Here is a 23,071-nt window from a genome sequence, read left to right as displayed (position 1 = left end):
TATAGAGATGAATTAAATTTTTACAGTGCTTGAAGAATTATTGCCATTTTAATTATGTTAATTTTCCCAATCCATGAACAGTGTATATATCTCCATTTATTTGTGTTCTCTTTTGTTTTAAAATAGTGTTTTGGAGTTTATTTTGTATAGGTATTTTATCTCTTTAGTTACGTTAATTTCATGGTACTTAATTATCTCATGCATAATTGTGAATGGGATATTTTTTGTTTGTTTTTTGGGCCACACCCAGTGATGCTCAGGGTTTACTCCTGGCTATGTGCTCAGAAATCGCTCCTGGCTGGAGAACCATATGGGATACCAGGGGATCGAACCATGGTTCATCCTAGGCTAGCTCACACAAGGCCTTAAGCCTTGCGCCACTTCTCTGGCCTGTGAATGGGATTTTTAAAATGTTTTAGTCTTCTCGTTTATTTCTATAAAACCATATATTATTTGTGTTAATTTTATAATCAGAAAATTTACTATACAAGTCTTTTGGTAGATTCTTTAGTTTTTTTTTTTTTTTTTTTTTTTTTTTTTTTTTTTTTTGCCACACCGAGTGATGCTCAGGGGTTATTCCTGACTACGCAGGAATAACAATCAAACCACGGTCCATTCCTGGGTCAACTGCTCTACCACTGTACCATCACTCTAGCCCTGCTCTTTAGGGTTTTCTAAATATAGTGTCATATCATCTGCAAACAATGAGAACTTTACTTCTTTCTTTCATATCTGGATACCCTTGATATATATTTCTTGACTTACTGGTATGGCAAGTACTTACAGTACTATGTTAAATAGGAATGGTGAGGGGAGCAGCCTTGTCTTGTACCAGATTTTAGAGGAAAGACTTTAAGTTTGTCTCCATTGAGTATTTGCCATGGACTTGTGGTAAATTGTCTTGACTATATTGAAAAATTTAATTAAAATAGCAAGACTCTGGAAACAACCAAGATGCCCATCACAGATGAATGGCTAAAGAAATGTGGTACATATACAAAATGGAATATTATGCAGCCGTCAGGAGAGATGAAGTCATGAAATTTTCCTATACATGGATGTACATGGAATCTGTTATGCTGAGTGAAATAAGTCAGAGAGATAGAGAAAGAGGCAGTATGGTCTCACTCATCTATGGGTTTTAAGAAAAATGAAAGACATTTATGAACAATTTTCAGAGAAAAAAGAGTGGACTGAAACTTACAGCCCACCTCATGAACCTCACCACAAAGAATGATGAGTTTAGTTAGAGAAATAACTACATTGCAAACTATCCTACCAATGGGAATATATGAGGGAACTAGAGAGCCTGTCTAGAGTACAGGTAGGGTCAGGGAGGGGAGGAGGGATATTTGGGACATTGGTGGTGGGAATGTTGCACTGGTGCTGGGGGTGTCATCTTATATGACTGAAACCCAACCACAATCATGTTTGTAACCAAGGTGTTTAAATAAAAATATTAATAAAAAATTTCCATCTTGTTGAGATGAATTATGCTGGAATTGTCAAATACTTTCTTTTAATCTATCAAAAGGATAATATGATTTTAATTTTTGTTTGTTTATATAGTTTATTAAGTTGATCTAGGATAACAGGGAGGTATTAAGTCTCACACTACTATTATGTGGCTATTGCTGTGTTTCTTTGAATCTACTATCAATAGTTTTAAGTATTTTTCTGGACACTTAATGAGTGCATACATGTATATTAGTGTAATTTTCTTTTGTATATATCCATTAATTATTAAGAAATGCTCATGTTTCTCCCTTATAACATTTTAAGCCTAAAGTCTATCATCTGATATTATTATAGCCACCTCAGAATTTTTAAGGAAGCTGCTTGTCATCAAAGTTTAATTTTTTTTATGCTTTTATTATCAAAGTTTATTAACATAGGTTAAAGAGCATAATTTTTTTTATTTAAACACCTTTATTACATACATGATTGTGTTTGGGTTTCAGTCATGTAAAGAACACCACCCATCACCAGTGCATCATTCCCATCACCAATGTCCCAAGTCTCCCTCCTCCCCACCTGACCCCCGCCTGTACTCTAAACAGGCTCTCCATTTCCCTCATACATTCTCATTATTAGGACAGTTCAAAATGTAGTTATTTCTCTAACTAAACTCATCACTCTTTGCGGTGAGCTTCCTGAGGTGAGCTGGAACTTCTAGTTCTTTTCTCTTTTGTGTCTGAAAATTATTATTGCAAGAATGTCTTTCATTTTTCTTAAAACCCATAGATGAGTGAGACCATTCTGCGTTTTTCTCTCTCTCTGACTTATTTCACTCAGCATAATAGATTCCGTGTACATCCATGTATAGGAAAATTTCATGACTTCATCTCTCCTGACAGCTGCATAATATTCCATTGTGTATATGTACCACAGTTTCTTTAGCCATTCGTCTGTTGAAGGGCATCTTGGTTGTTTCCAGAGTCTTGCTATGTAAATAGTGCTGCAATGAATATAGGTGTAAAGAAGGGGTTTTTGTATTGTATTTTTGTGTTCCTAGGGTATAATTCCTAGGAGTGGTATAGCTGGATCGAGTGGGAGCTCGATTTCCAGCTTTTGGAGGAATCTCCATATCGCTTTCCATAAAGGTTGAACTAGATGGCATTCCCACCAGCAGTGGCTAAGAGTTACTTTCTCTCCATATCCCCGCCAACACTGATTATTCTCATTCTTTGTGATGTGTGCCATTCTCTGTGGTGTGAGGTGGTATCCCATCGTTGTTTTGATTTGCATCTCCCTGATGATTAGAGATGTGGAGCACTTTTTCATGTGTCTTTTGGCCATTTGTATTTCTTCTTTTTCAAAGTGTCTGTTCATTTCTGATCCCCATTTTTTGATGGGATTAGATGTTTTTCTTGTAAAGTTCTGTCAGTGCCTTGTATATTTTGGAGATTAGCCCCTATTCTGATGAATATTGGGTGAATAGTTTCTCCCACTCAGTGGGTGGCTCTTGTATCCTGGGTGCTATTTCCTTTGAGGTGCAGAAGCTTCTCAGCTTAATATATTCCCATCTGTTAATCTCTGCTTTTACTTGCTTGGAGAGTGCAGTTTCCTCCTTTAAGATGCCTGTAATGTCCTGGAGTGTTTTGCCTATGTGCTGTTCTATATATCTTATGGTTTGGGGGCTGATATCAAGGTCTTTAATCCATTTGGATTTTACCTTAGTACATGATGTTAGCTGGGGGTCTAAGTTCAATATTTTGCAAGTGGCTATCCGATTGTGCCAACACCACTTGTTGAAGAGGCTTTCCCTGCTCCATTTAGGATTTCCTGCTCCTTTATCAAAAATTAGGTGATTGTATGTCTGGGGAGCATTTTCTGAGTATTCAAGCCTATTCCACTGATCTGAGGGCCTGTCCTTATTCCAATACTATGCTGTTTTGATAACTATTGCTTTGTACTACAGTTTAAAGTAGGGGAAAGTAATTCCTCCCATATTCTTTTTCCCAATGATTGCTTTAGCTATTCGAGGGTGTTTATTATTCCAAATGAATTTCAAAAGTGCCTGATCCACTTCTTTGAAGAATGTCATGTGTATCTTTAGAGGGATAGCATTAAATCTGTATAATGCCTTGGAGAGTATTGCCATTTTGATTATCTTAATCCTGCCAATCCATGAGCAGGGTGTGCGTTTCCTTTTCCGTGTGTCTTATTTCTTTGTATAAGTCCTTCACATTTTTAGTCAAGTTGATTCCAAGATATTTGAGTTTGTGTGGCACTATTGTGAATGGGGTTGTTTTCTTAATGTCAATTTCATCCTTATTACTATTGGTGTATAGAAAGGCCATTGATTTTTGTGTGTTAATTTTGTAGCCTGCCACCTTGCTATATGAGTCTATTGTTTCTAGAAGCTTTTCAGTAGAGTCTTTAGGGTTTTCTAAGTAGAGTATCATGTCATCTGGAAACAGCAAGAGCGTGACTTCTTCCTTTCCTATCTGAATTCCCTTGATATCTTTTTCTTGTCTAATCGCTATAGCAAGTAATTCCTGTGCTATGTTGAATAGGAGTGGTGAGTGGGAGGACAGCCTTGTCTCATGCCAGAATTTAGAGGGAAGGCTTTTAGTTTTTCTCCATTGAGGATAATATTTGCCACTGGCTTGTGGTAGATGGCCTTAACTATATTGAGAAAGGTTCCTTCCATTCCCATCTTGCTGAGAGTTTTGATCAAGAATGGGTGTTGGATCTTATCAAATGCTTTCTATGCATCTATTGATATGATCATGTGGTTTTTATTTTTCTTGTTATTGATGTTGTGTATTATGTTGATAGATTTACGGATGTTAAACCATCCTTGCATTCCTGTGATGAAACCTACTTGATCGTAGTGGATGATCTTCTTAATGAGGCATTGAATCCTATTTGCCAGGATTTTGTTGAGGATCTTTCCATCGGCATTCATCAGCAATATTGGTCTGTAATATTCTTTTTTTGTAGCGTCTCTGTCTGGTTTAGGTATCAAGGTGATGTTGGCTTCATAAAAGCTATTTGGAAGTGTTTCTATTTGTTCAATTTCATGAAAGAGTCTTGCCAGGATTGGTAGTAGTTCCTCTTGGAAAGTTTGAAAGAATTCATTAGTGAATCCATCTGGGCCTGGGCTTTTGTTTTTCGGCAGACATTTTATTACCATTTTAATTTCAATGGTGATGGGGGTGTTTAGATATGCTACATCCTCTTACTTCAACCTTGGAAGAATGTGTATCCAGGTTTCTGGAGATGGATTGTCCTATATATATATATCCACTAGGCCTCTTTCTTCCATTTCTCTCCTTAGGTCTAGTATATTCTTGTTGGGTTTCAGTCTGGTTGACCTATCCAGTGTTGACAAAGCCATGTTAAGTTCCCCCACAATTACTGTGTTGTTATTGATATTATTTTTCATATTTGTCAACAGTTGTATTAAATATTTTGCTGGCCCCTCATTCGGTGAATATATGTTTAGGAGAGTTATTTCTTCCTGCTCTACATGCCCCTTGATTAACATAAAATGTCCATCTTTGTCCCTTACAACCTTCCTGAGTATAAATTTTGCATTATCTGATATTAGTATGGCCACTCCAGCTTTTTTATGGGTGTTGTTTGCTTGGATAACTTTTCTCCAGCCTTTTATTTTGAGTCTATGTTTGTTCTGACTATTCAGGTGCATTTCTTGTAGGCAGCAGAAGGTTGGATTGAGTATTTTGATCTATTTAGCCACTCTGTGTCTCTTGAGGGTGCATTTAGTCCATTGACATTGAGAGAAAGAATTGTCCTGGGATTTAATGCCAACTTTATATCGAAATTTGGTATGTCTTTTGGTTAGTCTTGTCTTAAATTAGGTCTTTCAGTTTTTTCTCTTAAGACTGGTTTTGTGTCTGTAAAGTTTCTGAGCTGTTTTTTGTCTGTGAAACCATGTATTCTTCCGTCAAACCAGAAAGTGAGTTTTGCTGGGTATAGTATTCTGGGTGAAGCATTCATTTCATTCAGTCTTGTCACAATATCCCACCACTGCTTTCTGGCATTGAGTGTATCTGATGACAGGTCTGCTGTAAATCTCAAGGATGCTTGCTTGAACATAATTTCCCCTTTTGATCTTGCTGTTTTCAGAATTCTGTCTCTGTCTGTGGGATTTGTCATTGTGACTAGGATGTGTCTTGGGGTGGTTTTTCTGGGGTCTCTTTTGGTTGTTACTCTTTGAGCATGCAGGATTTGATCACAAAGATTCTTTAGCCCTGGAAGTTTCTCTTTAATGATGTTTTTGACCGTTGATTCTTCCTGGAAATTTTCTTCCTGTGTCTCTGTCACTCCAATGATTCTTAAGTTGTTCCTGTTCACCTTATCATAGACTTCTATTTTCATCTGTTCCCATTCCTTGACTAATTTTTCCACCTGTTTGTTCATTTACTTTAAGTTTTTTTCCAATCTCTGCTGCTGTATGGAATTGTTATGTATCTCATCTTCCACAGCACCAAGTCTATACTCAGCTTCTGATACCCTGTCCCAGAGCTTATCCATTTTGTCATTCTCTTCGTTTACTGACTTTTTCAGGCCTGTTAGTTGACATATTATTTCTGTCTTCATATCTTCTTGGTTCTTATTAGTGTTCTATTCAACTCGATCCATGGTTTCTTTGAGTCCTTTGAGCATCTTCCATATTGCTAGTCAAAAGTCCTTATCTGAGAGGTTGATTAGTTGGTTGGTCATTATCTGGTCATCAGAATTGTAATCTTCATTCTATGTCTGATGCTGGCCTGTGTTGTTTCCTCATTGTCACACATGTATTGTGGGTTTTTCTCCGTGTTGTGGTGGTATTCATTGCCTATATGATGCAGGCAGCACACTCCTCTGACTCCACCCTTTCTGGATGGGCTGACTTGCCTCTAAGGGAGGGGAGTCCTCCGTGGATGAAGCTTCACAGTGGATCAAATCTTAGGCCCGAGCATGCAACAGAGAAGACTGTCCGGAGAGAAATGCTTGCTTCTGTGATCTAGCACAGTTCTTAATGTAATTTTTTCTTCTTGTTGCGATGGTGTTCTTTTCTTAGAAAGAGCGCATGGCCGCATAGCGAAGCGAAGCTCCTGCAAAAGCTAGCTGGTTTTATGTTCTGGAGTCCCGCCCTGAAAATGGCCTCTGGGAGAGCGAGTTTCCTGGAGCCTCTTTTCTGCCCACTCCCAAGAGTTTAACGCAAGAGGACAGTAGACAGACATACACAGGTAGCACTCACAGTTTTTCACAGTTGGGCCCTACTGAGCAGGCGTAGTTTCGTGGATTTTCCCAGCCTGATGTCACAAACAGGGGACCCGGCTTCTGCAAAAGCTAGCTGGTTTTTATGTTCTGGAGTCCCGCCCTGAAAATGGCCTCTGGGAGTGTGAGTTTTCTGGAGCCTCTTTTTGGCCCACTCCCAAGAGTTTCATGCAAGAGGACAGTAGATAGACATACATAGGTAGCACTCACAGTTTTTCACAGTTGGGCCTCACTGGGCTGGCATAGTTTCTTGAATTTTCCAAGCCTGATGTCACAAATAGGGGACCCCAGAAAGGAACTCTTTCCACAGCTAGTGGGAATGCTGTCTACTCCAATCTCTATGGAAATCGATATGGAGATTTCTCCAAAGACTGGTAATTGAGCTCCCATTCGACCCAGCTATTCCACTCCTAGGAATATACCCTAAGAACACAAGAATACAATACAAAAGCCCCTTCCTCACACCTATATTTATTGCAGCACTATTCACAATAGACAGACCCTGTAAACAACCAAGATGCCCTTCAACAGATAAATGGCTAAAGAAACTGTCGTACATATACACAATGGAATATTATGCAGCCATCAGGAGAGATGAAGTCATGGAATTTTCCTATCCATGGATGTGCATGGAATCTATCATGCTGAGTGAAATAAGTCAGAGGGAGAGAGATAGATGCAGAATAGTCTCACTCATCTATAGGTTTAGAGAAAAATAAAAGTCATTTTTGCAACAATCCTCAGAGACAATGAGCAGAGGGCTGGAACTATCAGCTCACTTCATGAAGCTCACCACAAAGAATGGTGAGTGCAGTTGTAGAAATAACTACACTGAGAATTACCATAATCATGTGAATGAATGAGGGAACTGGAAAGCCTGTCTAGAGTACAGGTGGGGGTGTGGTGGGATGGAGGGAGACTTGGGACAATGTTGGTGGGAATGTTGCACTGGTGAAGGGAGGTGTTCTTTACATGACTGAAACCTAATCACAATCATATTTGTAATCAAGTTGTTTAAATAAAGAAAAAATATTAATAAAAAAAGAAAAAAAGAAATTATTTTAGTAGATTACATTTCTTTGTCCAGTTATTCTATATTCTACAGGAAATATCATTCTCTTTTATGTCTTCTTCTGGCTTATTTTAATCGCGCTGATATCTTCTAGTTCCAGTGTGCAGAAAATGGCATTATTGCATCTTTTCTTAAAGCTTCATAATATATCATTGTGTATAGTATACCATTGTGTATCATAAAAAATTAATCCTTATGTCATATCATAACTAGTTTGTTTCCTTAGGTTAGTTATTATATTAAGTACTGAAATAAATAATTATGTGCATATGCAAATTTGAAAGAATATTCTTTTGATCTGGAAATAGATACCTCAATGTGTAATGTCTGGGTCATATTGCTCTTAATTTTATGTTTACTGAGGAGTCTTCTTACTCTTTCCCACAGGGTTTGAATAAGATAACACTCCAACCAGTAGATGAGAGTTTCTTTTTTACCACATCTTCACCAAATAAATCACAGATAAAATCACTTTTAATGGTGAAAAAATGAAAACACTTCTTCTATGAACAGGTACAAAAAGGGATGTCAATCCACTCTCTCCAGTTTTATTTTAGATAGTATTAGAAGTCCTAGCTATAGTATTTGTGGAAGAAAAAAAATTTTTAAATTAGAAAAGAAGTCAAATTATCACTATTTTCCAGTGACATAATCATATTTGTAGTGACAGTTAAGAGTCTACAATAAAACAGTAGAGTCAATAAATCAGTGCAATAAAGTATCAGGCTACAAAGCCAACACACATAACCTGCTGCATTCCTATAAACAAATAGTGATTGAGGGAGGAAGAATCTAAAATAACCTGAAAAAGTTTGAAATAATTTGAAAAATTTTAAGTTCATAGAAATCTACCTAAAATGGGACAGGAAATGTATACCATGCAAATTTTAAGTCACTCATAGATAGAGAAATGTGTATGTAGATAGATGAAAGATAAATGATAGAGGATAGATAGATGATAAATAGATAGATAGATAGATGATAGATAGATAGATAGATAGATAGATAGATAGATAGATAGATAGATAGATGATAGATAGATAGATCTAGTATATATAGATCTACACAGGTATATCTAGATATATATAAATATCTAGGTAGATATCTAGATTAGATAGATGATAGATAAATAGATAGATATATCCAGATCTAGATATATTGGCTTTTCAATGGATAGAAAAATGTGTGTATATAGATAGATAGATCTAGGTAGATATCTAGATTAGATAGATGATAAATAGATAGGTACATATAGATAAAAAGAAAGAAAAAAGAGATACTGATATATTGGCTTTTATAGGCTATACCTGGTTGCACTCAGGGATTTCTCCCAGCTTGGCACTCAGAAAAAACTCCTTGCAGGCTTAGGGGGCAATATCTGATGCTGAGGATAAAACCTGGATCATCTGTGTGCTAGGCAAATGCCCTACCTGCCGTAATTGAGAATATTTTTAAAATGGCTATTATGCTTAATTGCTATATAGATTCCATGCAATTTTCAGGTACATTCAGTGGATGTTCTTTAGGATTTAGAAAAATTATTAAGAAACTTTATGTAATTAGAAAGGACACTAAAAACAAAGTGGGGTGTTCATTTTTTTATAACTGAAACCCAGCTACAAACATGTTTGTAGTCATGGTGCTTAAATAAAGACATTATTTAAAAAGTGGGAAAGAAAGAATATGTTCATACTGTCAAAATAGAGGTACTTCATTACCTAAGTATAATATGGAATTGTAATATTAAGCTACACTCATCAAAAAAAACTATATGTAACAGAAGATTAGTTTTCTGTTCAATGAGTGATAAATGAATCCTTAAGGAAAAAATCACATATTTATGATTTATTGTGAAAAAATCACAATAAACTAAGTACATGAAATAAAGTAGAGGTAACTTCTTTTGCAAATGTGCTGAAAAACTGGATAAGCACATGTAGAAAATTAAAGCTGTATCCTTATCTCTAATATTGCACTAAAGTCAATTTAAATTGGATTAAAGACCTCAAGATCCAGCTGAAAATTATAATGTACATTAAAGAAAACAGAGAGGGAATACTTCAGTTTTAAAACGAAATGGCATCTTCAACACTCTAAAACCATTGGAATTGACACAAAATTTAAAGAAAAAAAGGCAAAAATAAAAATCAATTTGACTACGTTAAACTAAAAATTGAATGACAAAAAAGGGGGGGGGTTAAAATTAAAGATAGAATTACTACTGTTGCTGGAGCAGTGGCACAACCAATAAGGCATCTAAATTGCATCTAAATTGCACATGGTAGCCTAGGATGAACCTTTTTTTGATCCCCTGCCTTCCCATATGGTCCCCCAAGCCAGGAGTAATTTCTAAGAGCATAGCCAGGAGTAACTCCTGAGCCTCACTGTGTGTGGCCAAAAAAGCCAAAAAAAAAAAAAAGAAAGAAAAAAAAGCTTACTACTGGAAAAATATTCCTATTGTGTACATCATATATTCTGGATATATGAACTACACAGAAAGATGACAACAAAATTCAAAAAAATTTGAGAAGAATTATACTGACACTTCTTACAGATATGCGCATGTATAGTATGTTTGCAACCTCAGTTATTTAACACCACTTTAGATCAGCTTCAATTGATTTTTAATGTTTAGTTGAAAATGTTTAATTAACATTTAATATTTAGTATTTTATTATATGTTATATTATATAAATTAGCCATAGAGTATATAAAGATCATGGCTGAATTAAAATCAAATATTTATGGAATAGTGACTTATTTTGCAAAAGAACAAACTGGCAATAATATCATTATCAGTAAAAGCCATTCTGGAGACACACCAGGAAAGGAGGCTGATCTTTTTTTTGGTATTCACTCTCATTTAGCTTCTTAGATGCAGTAGACAGGAAATCCGAAGAATTCACTACCAGAAAATAATCGTGGGCTCTCCTACTTTCACACAATAAACCCTCTGCCTGCTGACACTCTCCAACCTGAGACACATACATACTCAACAGTTTCTCCCTGTGACCTTAAAGTCACTTTGCTCCTGTGTCATAGAGAAATGGCTCTACCCCAAGTATCCTCTGCCACAGTTCTTCAATAGACTATGAAATCCATCTCCGGTGAATCTTAATCTCCTAGTGACCTCTTCATGTGTGTTCCCTTAAACTTAAAGGGATTCCTTCTCTGTCAAACTTTATTTTCAGTTAATGGACAATTTCCTCCATGTAATTAATAAATGTTTTATTTAAATGTTTCCTGCTTATTGAGTTCATTAATGAGTTCATTCTCAAATGACATCATCTATATTCTTACTGGTTAAATTCTCATTTTTTCTCAATATTTTTAAGGAAGAGAAAAATCAATTAATTAGAAAATATACACACTATGAGGAACAGTGAAAAGAGTTCAATGCCATTTGTCATCAATGTTATTTATTCAAATAGCAAATTTTGAGGAAAGACATACTGTATTTATATAATTTGGTGATTTCAGCTTTTCAGTCTTTTCTGTGCAAAGGCACACTTTTTGATAAAAAAAAATCATGAGGCTCACCAACCATTAGAAAAATTGGGCCCGGAGAGATAGCACAGCGGCGTTTGCCTTGCAAGCAGCCGATCCAGGACCAAAGGTGGTTGGTTTGAATCCCAGTGTCCCATATGGTCCCCCGTGCCTGCCAGGAGCTATTTCTGAGCAGACAGCCAGGAGTAACCCCTGAGCAGCGCTGGGTGTGGCCTAAAAACCAAAAAAAAAAAAAGAAAAGAAAAATTAACTCTGTGCCTATATTGACTATATAAAGTAGTTCTCTGTTGTGTATGTAAACATTTCCATGGGATTATTATGTTACTGATCCTACCCTGATCTGTGATTGTGCCCTAGCCTAGGGTGTGACCTGACATTCTGCTCCCACCCTAGGGTGGTACCTGATTCTGCTCCCACCCTAGAGTGGTACCTGATTCTGATGTATAAAAGGAAAGGTCTGTGGAAGGCAGGGGCTTTTTTTGAGGGCTGATTCTGGGGCTTTTGTCTTCAACCATGTCCGCTGAATAAAGCTGTTATCTTCTGAAGCCTGACTGCCTGTTAGCCTTATACCAGCCGCATTTACCTCAGAAGTGCAGACTGAACAGAGTGACAGATGCGTGCTCTGAGCTGGAGGAGAAAGACCTCATCCACCATCCCTCCATCAGTCAGCCCCATCAAGGGCTGAATTGCAACAATTCTCTTGAATAGGAATCAAATAAACACAAAAAATTATTTTCTATTTACTTTATTATGAAGTAATAAGTATCTTATAATTGTTCACATTTCTGTTCACTTACTCAATGCGAAACCACGTGTTGCGGGTGAAATTGGAATTTTTCCCACAGCACACAAGACAATATTTCATGGCACACTAGTGTGCTGCAGCATAGTAGTTGAAAAACTCTGCTTTATATGAATGATTATTTTAAATTAATTCTACATCAAATGCAACTATTTAGATAAATCATAGACTTTAGGTTTTTAAAATGCATTAATAGAGGCTAATTTTGCAAGGTGTGTCACTTGGAGAGTCAGTTCATAAGATAGAATCTACAATTGAGAAAATGAATGAATAAGAATTCAACATATATTCCTCCTCACTTGGATGCAAACTTCAAAGCTTTAAAAATAATGTTAAAATAGTTCTAAATAGAATTAAGTTGATGCTGAAGAAATCACATATGTGCCCTTAATAGATAGTAAAGAAGCAATTTTCCAAATTTAAATAAAGTGAAATTTATTGGTGCCTACAAACATACATTCTTTTTTCAGAACAGTCTTCATTAATAAATTGTTCTGTAGAGTAATCTACATAGAAACATTTCTTTTGTTTTCCTGAAGATACTGAGAACCTGAAATATAGGGAATAATATATCATTAGCATCATAAATTTAAAGCCTAATATTTGAATTTTATATACTATATTTGAAAAAAGTTATATATCCATTATAAATATTTTATGTAAAATTTGTAGTAGAACATATTATATCATTGAATTTATATTATTATTGACTTAATTGTATTTTCCTTTCTAAATTTATATAACATTACATACACAAAAATATAAACATGCTAAAGATACTTACATTTTGGAAGAAAACACAGAGCCATCTGACCACACAAATAAACTATCATTGTTTCTTTGGGAGACTTCACTCCATGGTAGAATATTAAAATTCTTGAATATATTCTATTAGGAAAAATATTATGAAAATCAAATAAATTATTTTAATACTTTTAATTCTTAAAATAAAAGTTAAATTTATTTTTACCATTTGTTATTGAAAGAAATATTAGAAAGTATATAGCAATGCCATAGTGAGATTTATAATTCATATTAAATGGAATAAAATATAACAGTGAAAGGTAAATATCAATGGAAATATTAAAACAAAAACTATACCAAAATAAACCTGAGTTAAAACATATTGTTTGAAGCAAAAATTGCAGTAAAGTACTCTAAATATTTTTGGATTTTAAAATAAAATTTATATTTGAAGATTTATATTTATATATCCATTTATATTTGAAAATTGATTTGTAGATATTTTTCATATAGATTGCAAGATATAAGAACTAAAACTAGAAAAATAGCAAATCTTACAGATTAATGGAAAACAATTTAGGTTTAAAAATTGAATAAGAATAAATATAAAAAATAATAGTTGAATATGTGTTTAAAGCTATTAGAGTACAAACATAATGATTTCCAAAATATTTATAGATCTGAGTCTTGTCACTCTGCTAATAAAACAGCAAACTTAAATTTGTATCATAATTAAAAGGCTGAACACTGGAAAATACAATAAATAATATTGAGGAAACTGGCAGGATAATGAAGTGACTTAAATCATCTAAAAATCAGAGATCAAGAGAATTATATCCTTTTACACCAAAGTCCCTCATCTCCTCAAATTAGTTCATTGTAAAGATAATATTAACAAGATGTAGGATGTGGAAGCCCCAGGGCCATATTTGTCCATGGAACCAAAACTTAGACAGTTCCCACCACATGTTTTCAAGGTGGCTTCCATTCAAGACCAGTGGGTGCAGTGCTGAGAGGAACCTTTTCCAGAAAAGTCTGCAGAAGCCACATCAATATAGGTGACCTAGCAGGAACATGGAGGGCAGAGCCCAGGGAGTAGTCAGGCTGTTCCACTGCTGCACACATCTCTTAATCAATGAACCCAAGCACAACACTCAGAAAACACATTACAAGGGTGATAATGAAGAAATGCAAGCTAACTCAATGAATAGAGAATGAAGATGGCAGATCTGATGACCAGAAAAGTGTCAACTACCTATGTAGCCTCTCATAAATAGTACTACAAAGCAATAGTCATTAAAACAGCATGGAAGTGGAAAAAAAGACAGACCCTCAAATCAATTAAATAGAATTGAGTACTTAGATAATGTTTTCAAGACAGTCAATAAATCTCTCATTAAGGGGAAAGTATAGAAAGTGGAGCACGAATTCCTCTTGAGCATGTCGAATTAGGAAAACTAGTCAATAACATGCAAAAACTGAACTCAAACATATTTTTGAACACCAAGCACAAAGGTCAAATCCAAGTGGATTAAAGACCTTGATATCAGAACCACAACTATAAGGTATATAGAAGAACATGTAGGAAAACCTGCATGACATTGAGAATAAAGGCATCTTCAAGGAAGAAACAACAGTTTCTGAAAAATTAGAAGCAGAGATTAAAAAAATGCACCAAAATAAATGCTTTACATCACTAATCATCAGGGGATTCAAATCAAAACAACAATGACATACATCTCATTCTACAGATACTGGCACACATCACAAAAAATGAGAATAATCAGTGCTGGCAAGCCAATATCTTATGAATACAGATGAAAAGATCTTGAACAAAATACTAGCAAATAAAATCTAACAATATATAGAGAATTCATACAGTATGACAAAGTAGAATTTATCCCAGGAATACAAAACATGGTTCAATATACAGAAGTTAATCAGTATTATACACCATATCACTTAAATAATAAAAATTGTTTGATCATATCAATAAATTAAGATAACACATTTGACAAGATCAGCAGGAATATTTCAGATATCTGCAGATTACTGCAGTTAACTGCAGGTCATGACAGGCTACAATTAGCAACAGAGCTGCAGGTCTAGATGCAGTCTGTGGGGCCCAGCTGCTGAATTAGGGCCTCGTGCCCACCCAAGAAGAGCAAGTTTAGCTGTTTGGGCACTGCTGCACTTATCTGGGCCGCTGGTGTCAAAGAGAGAGAAGAGAGACAAGTAAAAGAGAAACAAGTAGGCACAGAATCTGAGGTCTGCAGCTGCCTGGGGGTTTTCGGGGAGGAGAGAAGTGAGGAGAGGAGGGAAAAAAGGGAGGAGAAAACTAGAGGAAAGGAGAGAGGAATGAGACAGAGGGAGAAAGAGAGAGATTCACCAGACAGAGGGGCCAAGGAAGGCTTATAGCCTGGGTTTGAGAGAGACATTGAGGTATAGACACAAAGGAGGCAGCAGCTCTAATGTTTTATCTCCAGCCCACTGTAGACCTGCCAGCACTGCTCTGATTACTATACTCCCCTCCAACTGTCCAAATTTTTCTTTTAGTACCCAGGGTGACAGAGTGTGTGTCCAAGGGGCATGCCCAAGGACATGTCTATGGGTGTGTTTAGGACAAACTGTCATTATATCAACAAAGATTCAACACCCATTCATAATAAAAACATTCACCAAGATGAGAATTGAAGAAACTTTCCTCAATATATATTCTTATCCAAGAAGAATAAGCCCATCAATGATATTATATTTAATGGGAAATTTAAAAGTTTTTCCTCTAAGATCTGGCACAAGACATTGTTGCACACTCTGGCTACTTCTATTTAATATAGTACTTCATTGCGGGTGTTACTTGTCATCACAATTAGGCAATAAAAAGATATCAATAGCATCCAGATAGAAAGGGAAGAACTCAAACTCTGACTCTTTGGGGATGATATGATACTCTACTTAGAAAATGCTAAAGATTGCACAAACAAAATTCTAGAAAAAAAGATCTCTCTAGTACTCTGGCAATGTACAAAACTAACATCAGAAGTCATGACTTTTCTATATACAAATAATTAAAGTGAAGAAACATTATGTAAAGAATTCCATTCAGAATCAACTCATCTAAAAAGTTGAAAGATTGACACGGCATACATAAAACTTTAGGGGAATTCAGCCCAACAGATGTATCCTTAGATTTTCCTGGTGGGGAGAACTGCAATAACCCCACGGGGTTCCTCAAAAGGCCCGCAGTGGATGCCTTTTTCCCTGCCTGGATGGTTGAGGAATTTCCGAAGAGATGCTTGGCATTACAGTTTTGGCCAGTATTTGGCTATCTCTCCTTTTGTAAATCTCAGGCAAAATTGTGGCCTCTATCAAATAATTTGGCTCAGAAATTCCAGCACCAAAGACTATTAAGAAAACCCCATTTCTGGATATATAACCCTAAAAGCAAGGCAATGATTTTCTCCTTTTCAAATATGTCCTTGCAGCTGAAGGTTCTGGTAAACAAGGGCAGACCCTAGACTATTGACTCTGCTCAGAAAATAGAAAAACACATTTTAGGAGATTTGGTTTCTTCCTGTGCTTGATCCCAAAAACAATGGAGTCCAGCTCAGGAAGATCAAGTTTCTAGATATTTCTTACCTCCTCCTAGCCCTTGTTTTGCAATTGAGGTTGGTTGTTAAAAGCTGCCCTGAGTATTACCTTTTCTTTTGCAATTAACCTTGTCTTGTTATTTTAAATATCCTTCTCTGTACCTGTGACTGGCTTACCCCTATAAAAACCCCTTTGGAAAATACACTTGTCGCACTCCTGCCAGAAGACCTGTTGACCCCACGTACTCGGAGTGGCTTCATTTATTTCATATTTCATATTTTTACGTACACCGGCCAGGGCAAACCCACTCTCCCTGAAGTGATTTCATAGAAATCCCACTGGCGCTGCAAGACAGGAGCTGCTTGCAGCAAAAGACCTATGCAAAGAAATCTACAAAGCACTACTTCAAAATAAAGACATAAAGAAATGGAAACACATTCCCTGCTCATGGATTTGTAGGATTAGCATCATTAAATTGACTATACTTCCCAAAGTATTATACAAATTCAATGCAATTTCTATAATAATATCTATATATTTTTCAACGAAATAGATCAATCACTTATGAAAATCATATGGAATAATAAATCTTCACAAATAGCTGAAGAAATACTTGGGGACAAGAAAATAGCGTGTGTTTTCTTTTCCATATTCAAAACTGTACAATAAATTAGTAGTCATTAAAATGTTATTGTATTGGAATAAAGACAAACCCTCTGATAAGTGGAAAAGAATATTCAAATATAGATCCCCAGACATATAATAAGTTAATTAGAAAAAAAGCAAAGAATATGAAGTAGAACAAAGAAAGCCTCTTTAATAGGGCTTAAGGGAAACCTGGCCAGCTAGATGTAAGGAATCTTAAATCAAACATCTATTGACACCATGTTGAAGAGTAAAATCAAAAAAAAAATTAGGGCTTTGATATAAAACCTTAAACCATAGGTTAGACAGAGGAAAATATAGTTGTTCTTTTCATCATAATAATGCTAAAAATATCTTCAAAGATGAAGATACCATTATTAGCATTTAAGGGTTAATATCTAAGACATATAAGGCACTAGTACAACCTAGCAAGAAGAAAAAACGAGGAGAGGAAATTAATAAACATTTTCTCAAGGAATTACAGATAGCCAAAGGGACAAGTGATAATATTCCCACCATTAATCAGTAGGAATATGTAAATCAAAACTACAATGCAATAACATTTCACTCCCCATAATCTGGCACACATCAAGAAGAACAATAAACAGTGCTGGTGTGGATGTGGGGAGAAAAGGACACTCTTCCACCACTGGTGATGTTGTAGATTGACCCAGGTTTTTTGAAAATCAATATGGACATTCCTCAAAAAAACTATAAATTGAAATTTCATGATTGATTAATATCACTCCCAGGAATATACTCTAATGACAAAGGAAAAAAAACTCATTGAAGAAATGTCATTTGCATTTCCATGTTCATGACCACATTATTTACAATTGTCAAATTTGGAAACAACCCAAGTGCCCTAGAACAGATGATTAGACAATGCAACAGTTGTACACCTACACAATGGAATAATGTACAGCATTTAGGAAAAAATAAAGTCATGAAATTTCCTTATACAGGGATGTTATAGAGAATTATGCTGAGTAAAATGAGTCATAGGCTTAGGAATAGACATGGACTGATTGCACTCATTTGGGGGATATAAATATGGTATAATATTAGGCCAGAGCAGTGGTGCAAACAGGTAAGGCATCTGACTTGACCGCACTAGCCTAGGACAGACCTCAGTTTGATCCCCCGGCGTCCTATATGGTCCCCCAAGCCAGGAGCGATTTCTGAGCACATAGACAGGAGTAACCCCTGAGCATCACTGGGTGTGCCCCCCCAAAAAAACCCCCAAAACCAGAAAACAGAAAACCAAAAATAATAGTATAATATTAATATCCTAGGAGGACCAGGAGGACTGGGCCATGTTAAAAGCTAGCTACTAATAGCAAGTGAGTGGAGTTAGAGTATATAAAGAACCACTGGAAATGAGCACTCTGGATAATAACTGGGTGCTGAAAGGAGGTAAAGTGATATACTTTTTTGTAACCATATTGCAACCAGTGTAGAAAGAAAAAGGGGGAAGAGACAGATAGAGAAAGAGACAGATAGAAAGAGACATAGAGAGAGAGACAGAGAGAGTGTGTGTGTAATAGAGAAAATGAATGTCTGCCAGACAGGCAGGCAGCACAGAGATGAGGGTGATAGCAGGAAGCAAATTGGGGACATAGGTAGCAGGACATTGGTGAAGGATGAGTATTGGACATGCATAATCGAAACTCAAATATAAAAAACTTTGTAAGTATATTTCATGTTGATTTAATATAAATTAAAAAGAAGATTGGATATTTATTGAATAAAACACTGTAATAATTGAAAAAATAAATATGTTCAATCTATCACAATCATAAAAATGTATATTTTATATTGATATTCTGCATAACTACCAAAGCTGATTGAAATAATAATGAAAAGGCTTTTCCAAAACAAAAGCTCAGGTCTGGGTGATTCATGAGTCTTGCAGAGAGGTCCATTCCTTTCCAAACTCATTGAGAAAATTGAAGAAATAGAAAAACTCCCAAATAATTTCTGGCATGGCTAACTTTTGAATAAAAGTACTAGAATAAAAATGTATAATTATTTTTTGAGTCACATCTGGTATAATACAGGCTACAAGGGTATCACTCCAGGAGAGCTCTGAAAATCATATGTAATGCACGGATTAGAAACAGGGATGGTTACAAACTAGGAAAGAGCCATACATCCTTGACTAGCTCTCACACACAAATGCTTTGTTTCTGATGAAAACCTAAAAAGGTTTTTTTAAATTAAATATGGTATCTTAGAGAGAGGAAAGAGGTTAAAGTATATGCCTTGAATTTGATGACTCCAATTCATTTCACTGGTGTGGGATTATAGTCTCTCAACTATTGCCAAGAGTGATCTTTTTGTACAGAGTCTAGGGTGAACCTTAATTATCTGGCATATACACTCTTTAAAAAGAAAGGATAAAAAATAATAAAATACCCCAAAATATCAAAAGTTCATCATGGTATAAAACCATTTTAAGAATAGCTGAATTGAATTTATCCAACATTAGTAAGTTGCAGTACAATAAATAATAACTGATAAACTCCTTAAACACGATTTTTGTATATTTAATAAAATCTTAAAATTTTAATGCTAAAAACTTACCATTTCTTTTTTATTGTCTATATAAAGCAGCTTCGAATTCTTAGAAATACAGTCCTTTAAACTTTCATTCCATGTCTTTTGTTCACTGCTAATATAGTAACAATTGTTGGAATGTAGGAGCCATTCCTCTGGACAGCGTTTACAATGATAAGCTGAAGAAAGACTATGAGTTATAATTTAAAAGAGAGCTTTTAAATTTTAAATGAAAATTAATTGTTATTTATATAAACAACTATAGGCAACATGTCTGTATAATTTAAAGAACAGTACATAAGAAATATAAAACACTTATATACATAATCAAGCAAAAGAGTAATCTTCTCTTCCCTAATTTACATACAATATCAAGAGAATATGCAAACAAATTAAGTACACTCAATATAATTCCTGAAATTCAATGAACTGATCTACATTTTATTTTGTTTGTGATTTGAGGAATTACTCCTGGTGGGCTCTGAGATCCATGTGAATTGCCAAAGATGGAATCGGACCAGCCAAATGCAAGAAAAGTGCTCTACCTGCTGCACTATTTCTCTAGTTGGGTATTTCACATTTAGACTATAATATTTATCTTTCTTGCCAGATTTTAGTAAGACAGTTGAAAACATTTTAACTATATATACAGACTTTTAAATGAATGCATCTGCTCTTTATTGCTTAAGAAAATACACTTCTGTATTTAGTTAATATCTTACTTGACTTTATAATGTACTACCTCAATTTAAAATTTCTATATAAATTTGGAGACACCATTACTGATGCTGCTTACCATTACTCTCTTGCTGTAATTGGGAACTGGTCCTGACAATGCACTTGGATAATTTGATGTTAAGGACGTATTATGGCTACACTGAATCAAAGTTATAATCCAACACTTTGAGTCATCTCCTTGACATTATTTATAAATATAACAAACCAGACATAGAGATAAAATATAAACTTTTATGATAATATCAGAATCTTTACAGTTCTTTTACCTTTCTGGGTCCAGTTTGATACAGTTGAGTTTTTTGGCTCCCCCATTTTAGCAGCTAGAAAAATAGAATTATTTTTAAAAATATTAATAAAGATATAAATAAGTCACATTAATTTTCTTTCTAAGTTATAATTTTATTTGTGAATCTTTAGAGACACTTAGGTGTTACTCCTGGTTATGCACTCAGAAATGGCTCCTGGCTTTGGGGGACCATATGGGACGCCAGGGATAGAACCGAGGTTCATCTTGAATCAGTCACGTGAAAGGCAAACATACTACTGCTGTGCTATCACTTCGGGCCTGAGAAATTTTATATTTCTAAGGATTAAAATAATCTGAAATAAAAATTGATTTTAAGATAAATGCATTTTTAAGAATATATATATTCCAAAGCCTGAACAGACCAAATTTTACCATCTCTTACATTACTCGGTTTATGAGTTATCTAGCATTAAGCAATAATCTCTCTATAATCAGTTCATAGTTACATTTACTAACATAGTTAGAATAACCATATTATATGTGGTTACATTTAAATAGGAGGTTTTTATTCACATTATAAAACATTAAAAGGTTCAGGCAAACATTAAAGTGAAATTTCCTTAGTATTATTTTGAAATTTACTTACAGGAAATAACTGTGATCAATAGTACCATTAACACAAGGCATAGGAGTGCCAAGATTCCAGCAATGAGTTTCTCTAGTGGTGATGGTAAATCTGTTTGAGTAAATGGAAACAGTGGAAAAAATAGTCTTGCAGACAATCCAAGTTTCATGCAGTGATTCACAAATATAATCTTGGATACAGAAATTATGTCTGCCAATTTTATATTGTCTCTGATTATTGAATTTAATGCATTATCAGTGAATATACCAATCATGAGTTTCTAGTCAAGAGCTATAAGTCAAAATGCTGAGATAAAATTAATTCTAAAATATCATATTATCATACCATAGCCTAAATTCAAAATCTAATCCTCATAAAAACAAATGAAATACATTTCTACTCTGTCTCATTACTGTATACTCCAATTTCACAGTTCCTAAACCAGTTATATCTTGTGTCTATGAAATGTCTCACCTTTGCAGTAGTAGTGTTTCTCATTTCCATGTGGATCCTGAGAAACATTTTGAAGATTTAATTCTGTATATGTTATTTCCTGCTCAGTTACTGTGACAGAGCTTTGGGGGTCCTTTGATTTTCTTTGCTGCCTCTTTAAATTGCCATGTAGATTCAGTTCTGCATAGGTTACCCTTTGGTTGTTCATCTCTGCATCTGAGAACTTGCAGTGACTGTGCTCTTTGATAAATACACCTAAGCACTGAATTTGGAGAAAAAGTGTCTAAGATGACAAGTTCCTGACTTTACTTAGGGTGGAGTATCAGTTGAACCGTGGCACTCTATTTGTAAGCACCACCATTTATGTAAAATATTGCATTTTGTAAAAGTCTGCTCCAAATTTCCTTAGATGTTTAAATATGGCACACATTGAAATTTGTTTCATAATTGAATAGTACTTGAAATAAAATTTAATTTGTGCTCTATCATTGTTAGAAAAATTAAAAAATATATTAGTAATAATATTCAACTCTAAGAATAATAATATTTCAACTAAATGTCAGATCTATGTAAAATATAGAGTATTAGTGATAGCTAGTATTTATATTAAAATTGTTTTCCTTAGTCATTTATGTTTATTATGAGACTGAGTTGGAATCAAATGATCTTTTATTTTTAATGTTTTTGAAATTGATAAAATTTCTAAATTTTAGATAAGATTTATATACTAATAAATTGATATTGGAAACAAAAGTTATTCACAGAAACTATATAATAAAATAAAAGTTGAAAACTACCTGTGTAACAGATTAACAAATGACTTAATAGGTAAGAACCCAATGATAGACAAAGACTGTTTATGAATCAATACATTTGTTTCAAATTTTCAGAAATAGTCTATTTTATCAAAACTGAATGAAGATAGATTTTATTTTTTAGGCAATTATAATAAATCAGATAATATATTTGATAAATTAGTCATGGGCTCTATACAAAGTAGATTTTATATTTAATTCTGACATTGAAAAGTTGATTTTAAGTTTATGTCCAGCAATTTGATTTACTAAAGTGGAATAAAAGACAAAGGACAATGTCTATAAAACACTCTTTAGCTAGCTTTTATAAATGTCAATATATTTTCTATAATTTTCCCAGTGAATATGGTGATATATAGACAATTTAGACATATTTAATATTTAAGTTGTTTTCTAGGTTAATTACTCAAAGTAAGACAACAATAATGATCGTTTAAGAATAAATATTGTACTATATCTGTATTTGTAAACTATACTTAATGAGAGGGGCTAGGACAGAGAAAAGAGAGAGATACACATACCTTCTGTTGAATCAATA

The 23,071-nt window shown here is 34.6% G+C and overlaps 1 protein-coding gene across 1 annotated transcript in view; it reads right to left on the bottom strand.

The window, feature by feature from the left end:
* The window catches only part of LOC126022053 (NKG2-A/NKG2-B type II integral membrane protein-like), a gene marked incomplete at its 3' end in the record, with an annotated part of 468,997 nt that extends 447,071 nt beyond the window's left edge, over nt 1–21,926 (bottom strand). The window contains exons 1-4 of the mRNA XM_049782918.1: nt 21,740–21,926; nt 21,287–21,376; nt 20,660–20,713; nt 19,683–19,849 (exon numbers count right to left, since the gene is read on the bottom strand). Coding sequence (XP_049638875.1) covers nt 19,683–19,849; nt 20,660–20,713; nt 21,287–21,376; nt 21,740–21,926 — 498 coding nt within the window. The remainder of the gene's footprint in view (nt 1–19,682; nt 19,850–20,659; nt 20,714–21,286; nt 21,377–21,739) is intronic.
* Nucleotides 21,927–23,071: the final 1,145 nt, after the last annotated feature.

This window comes from Suncus etruscus, chromosome 11 (assembly GCF_024139225.1).
Source record: "Suncus etruscus isolate mSunEtr1 chromosome 11, mSunEtr1.pri.cur, whole genome shotgun sequence".
Taxonomy (NCBI): Eukaryota; Metazoa; Chordata; class Mammalia; order Eulipotyphla; family Soricidae; genus Suncus; species Suncus etruscus.
This window is presented reverse-complemented; position numbering and strand designations above follow the sequence as displayed.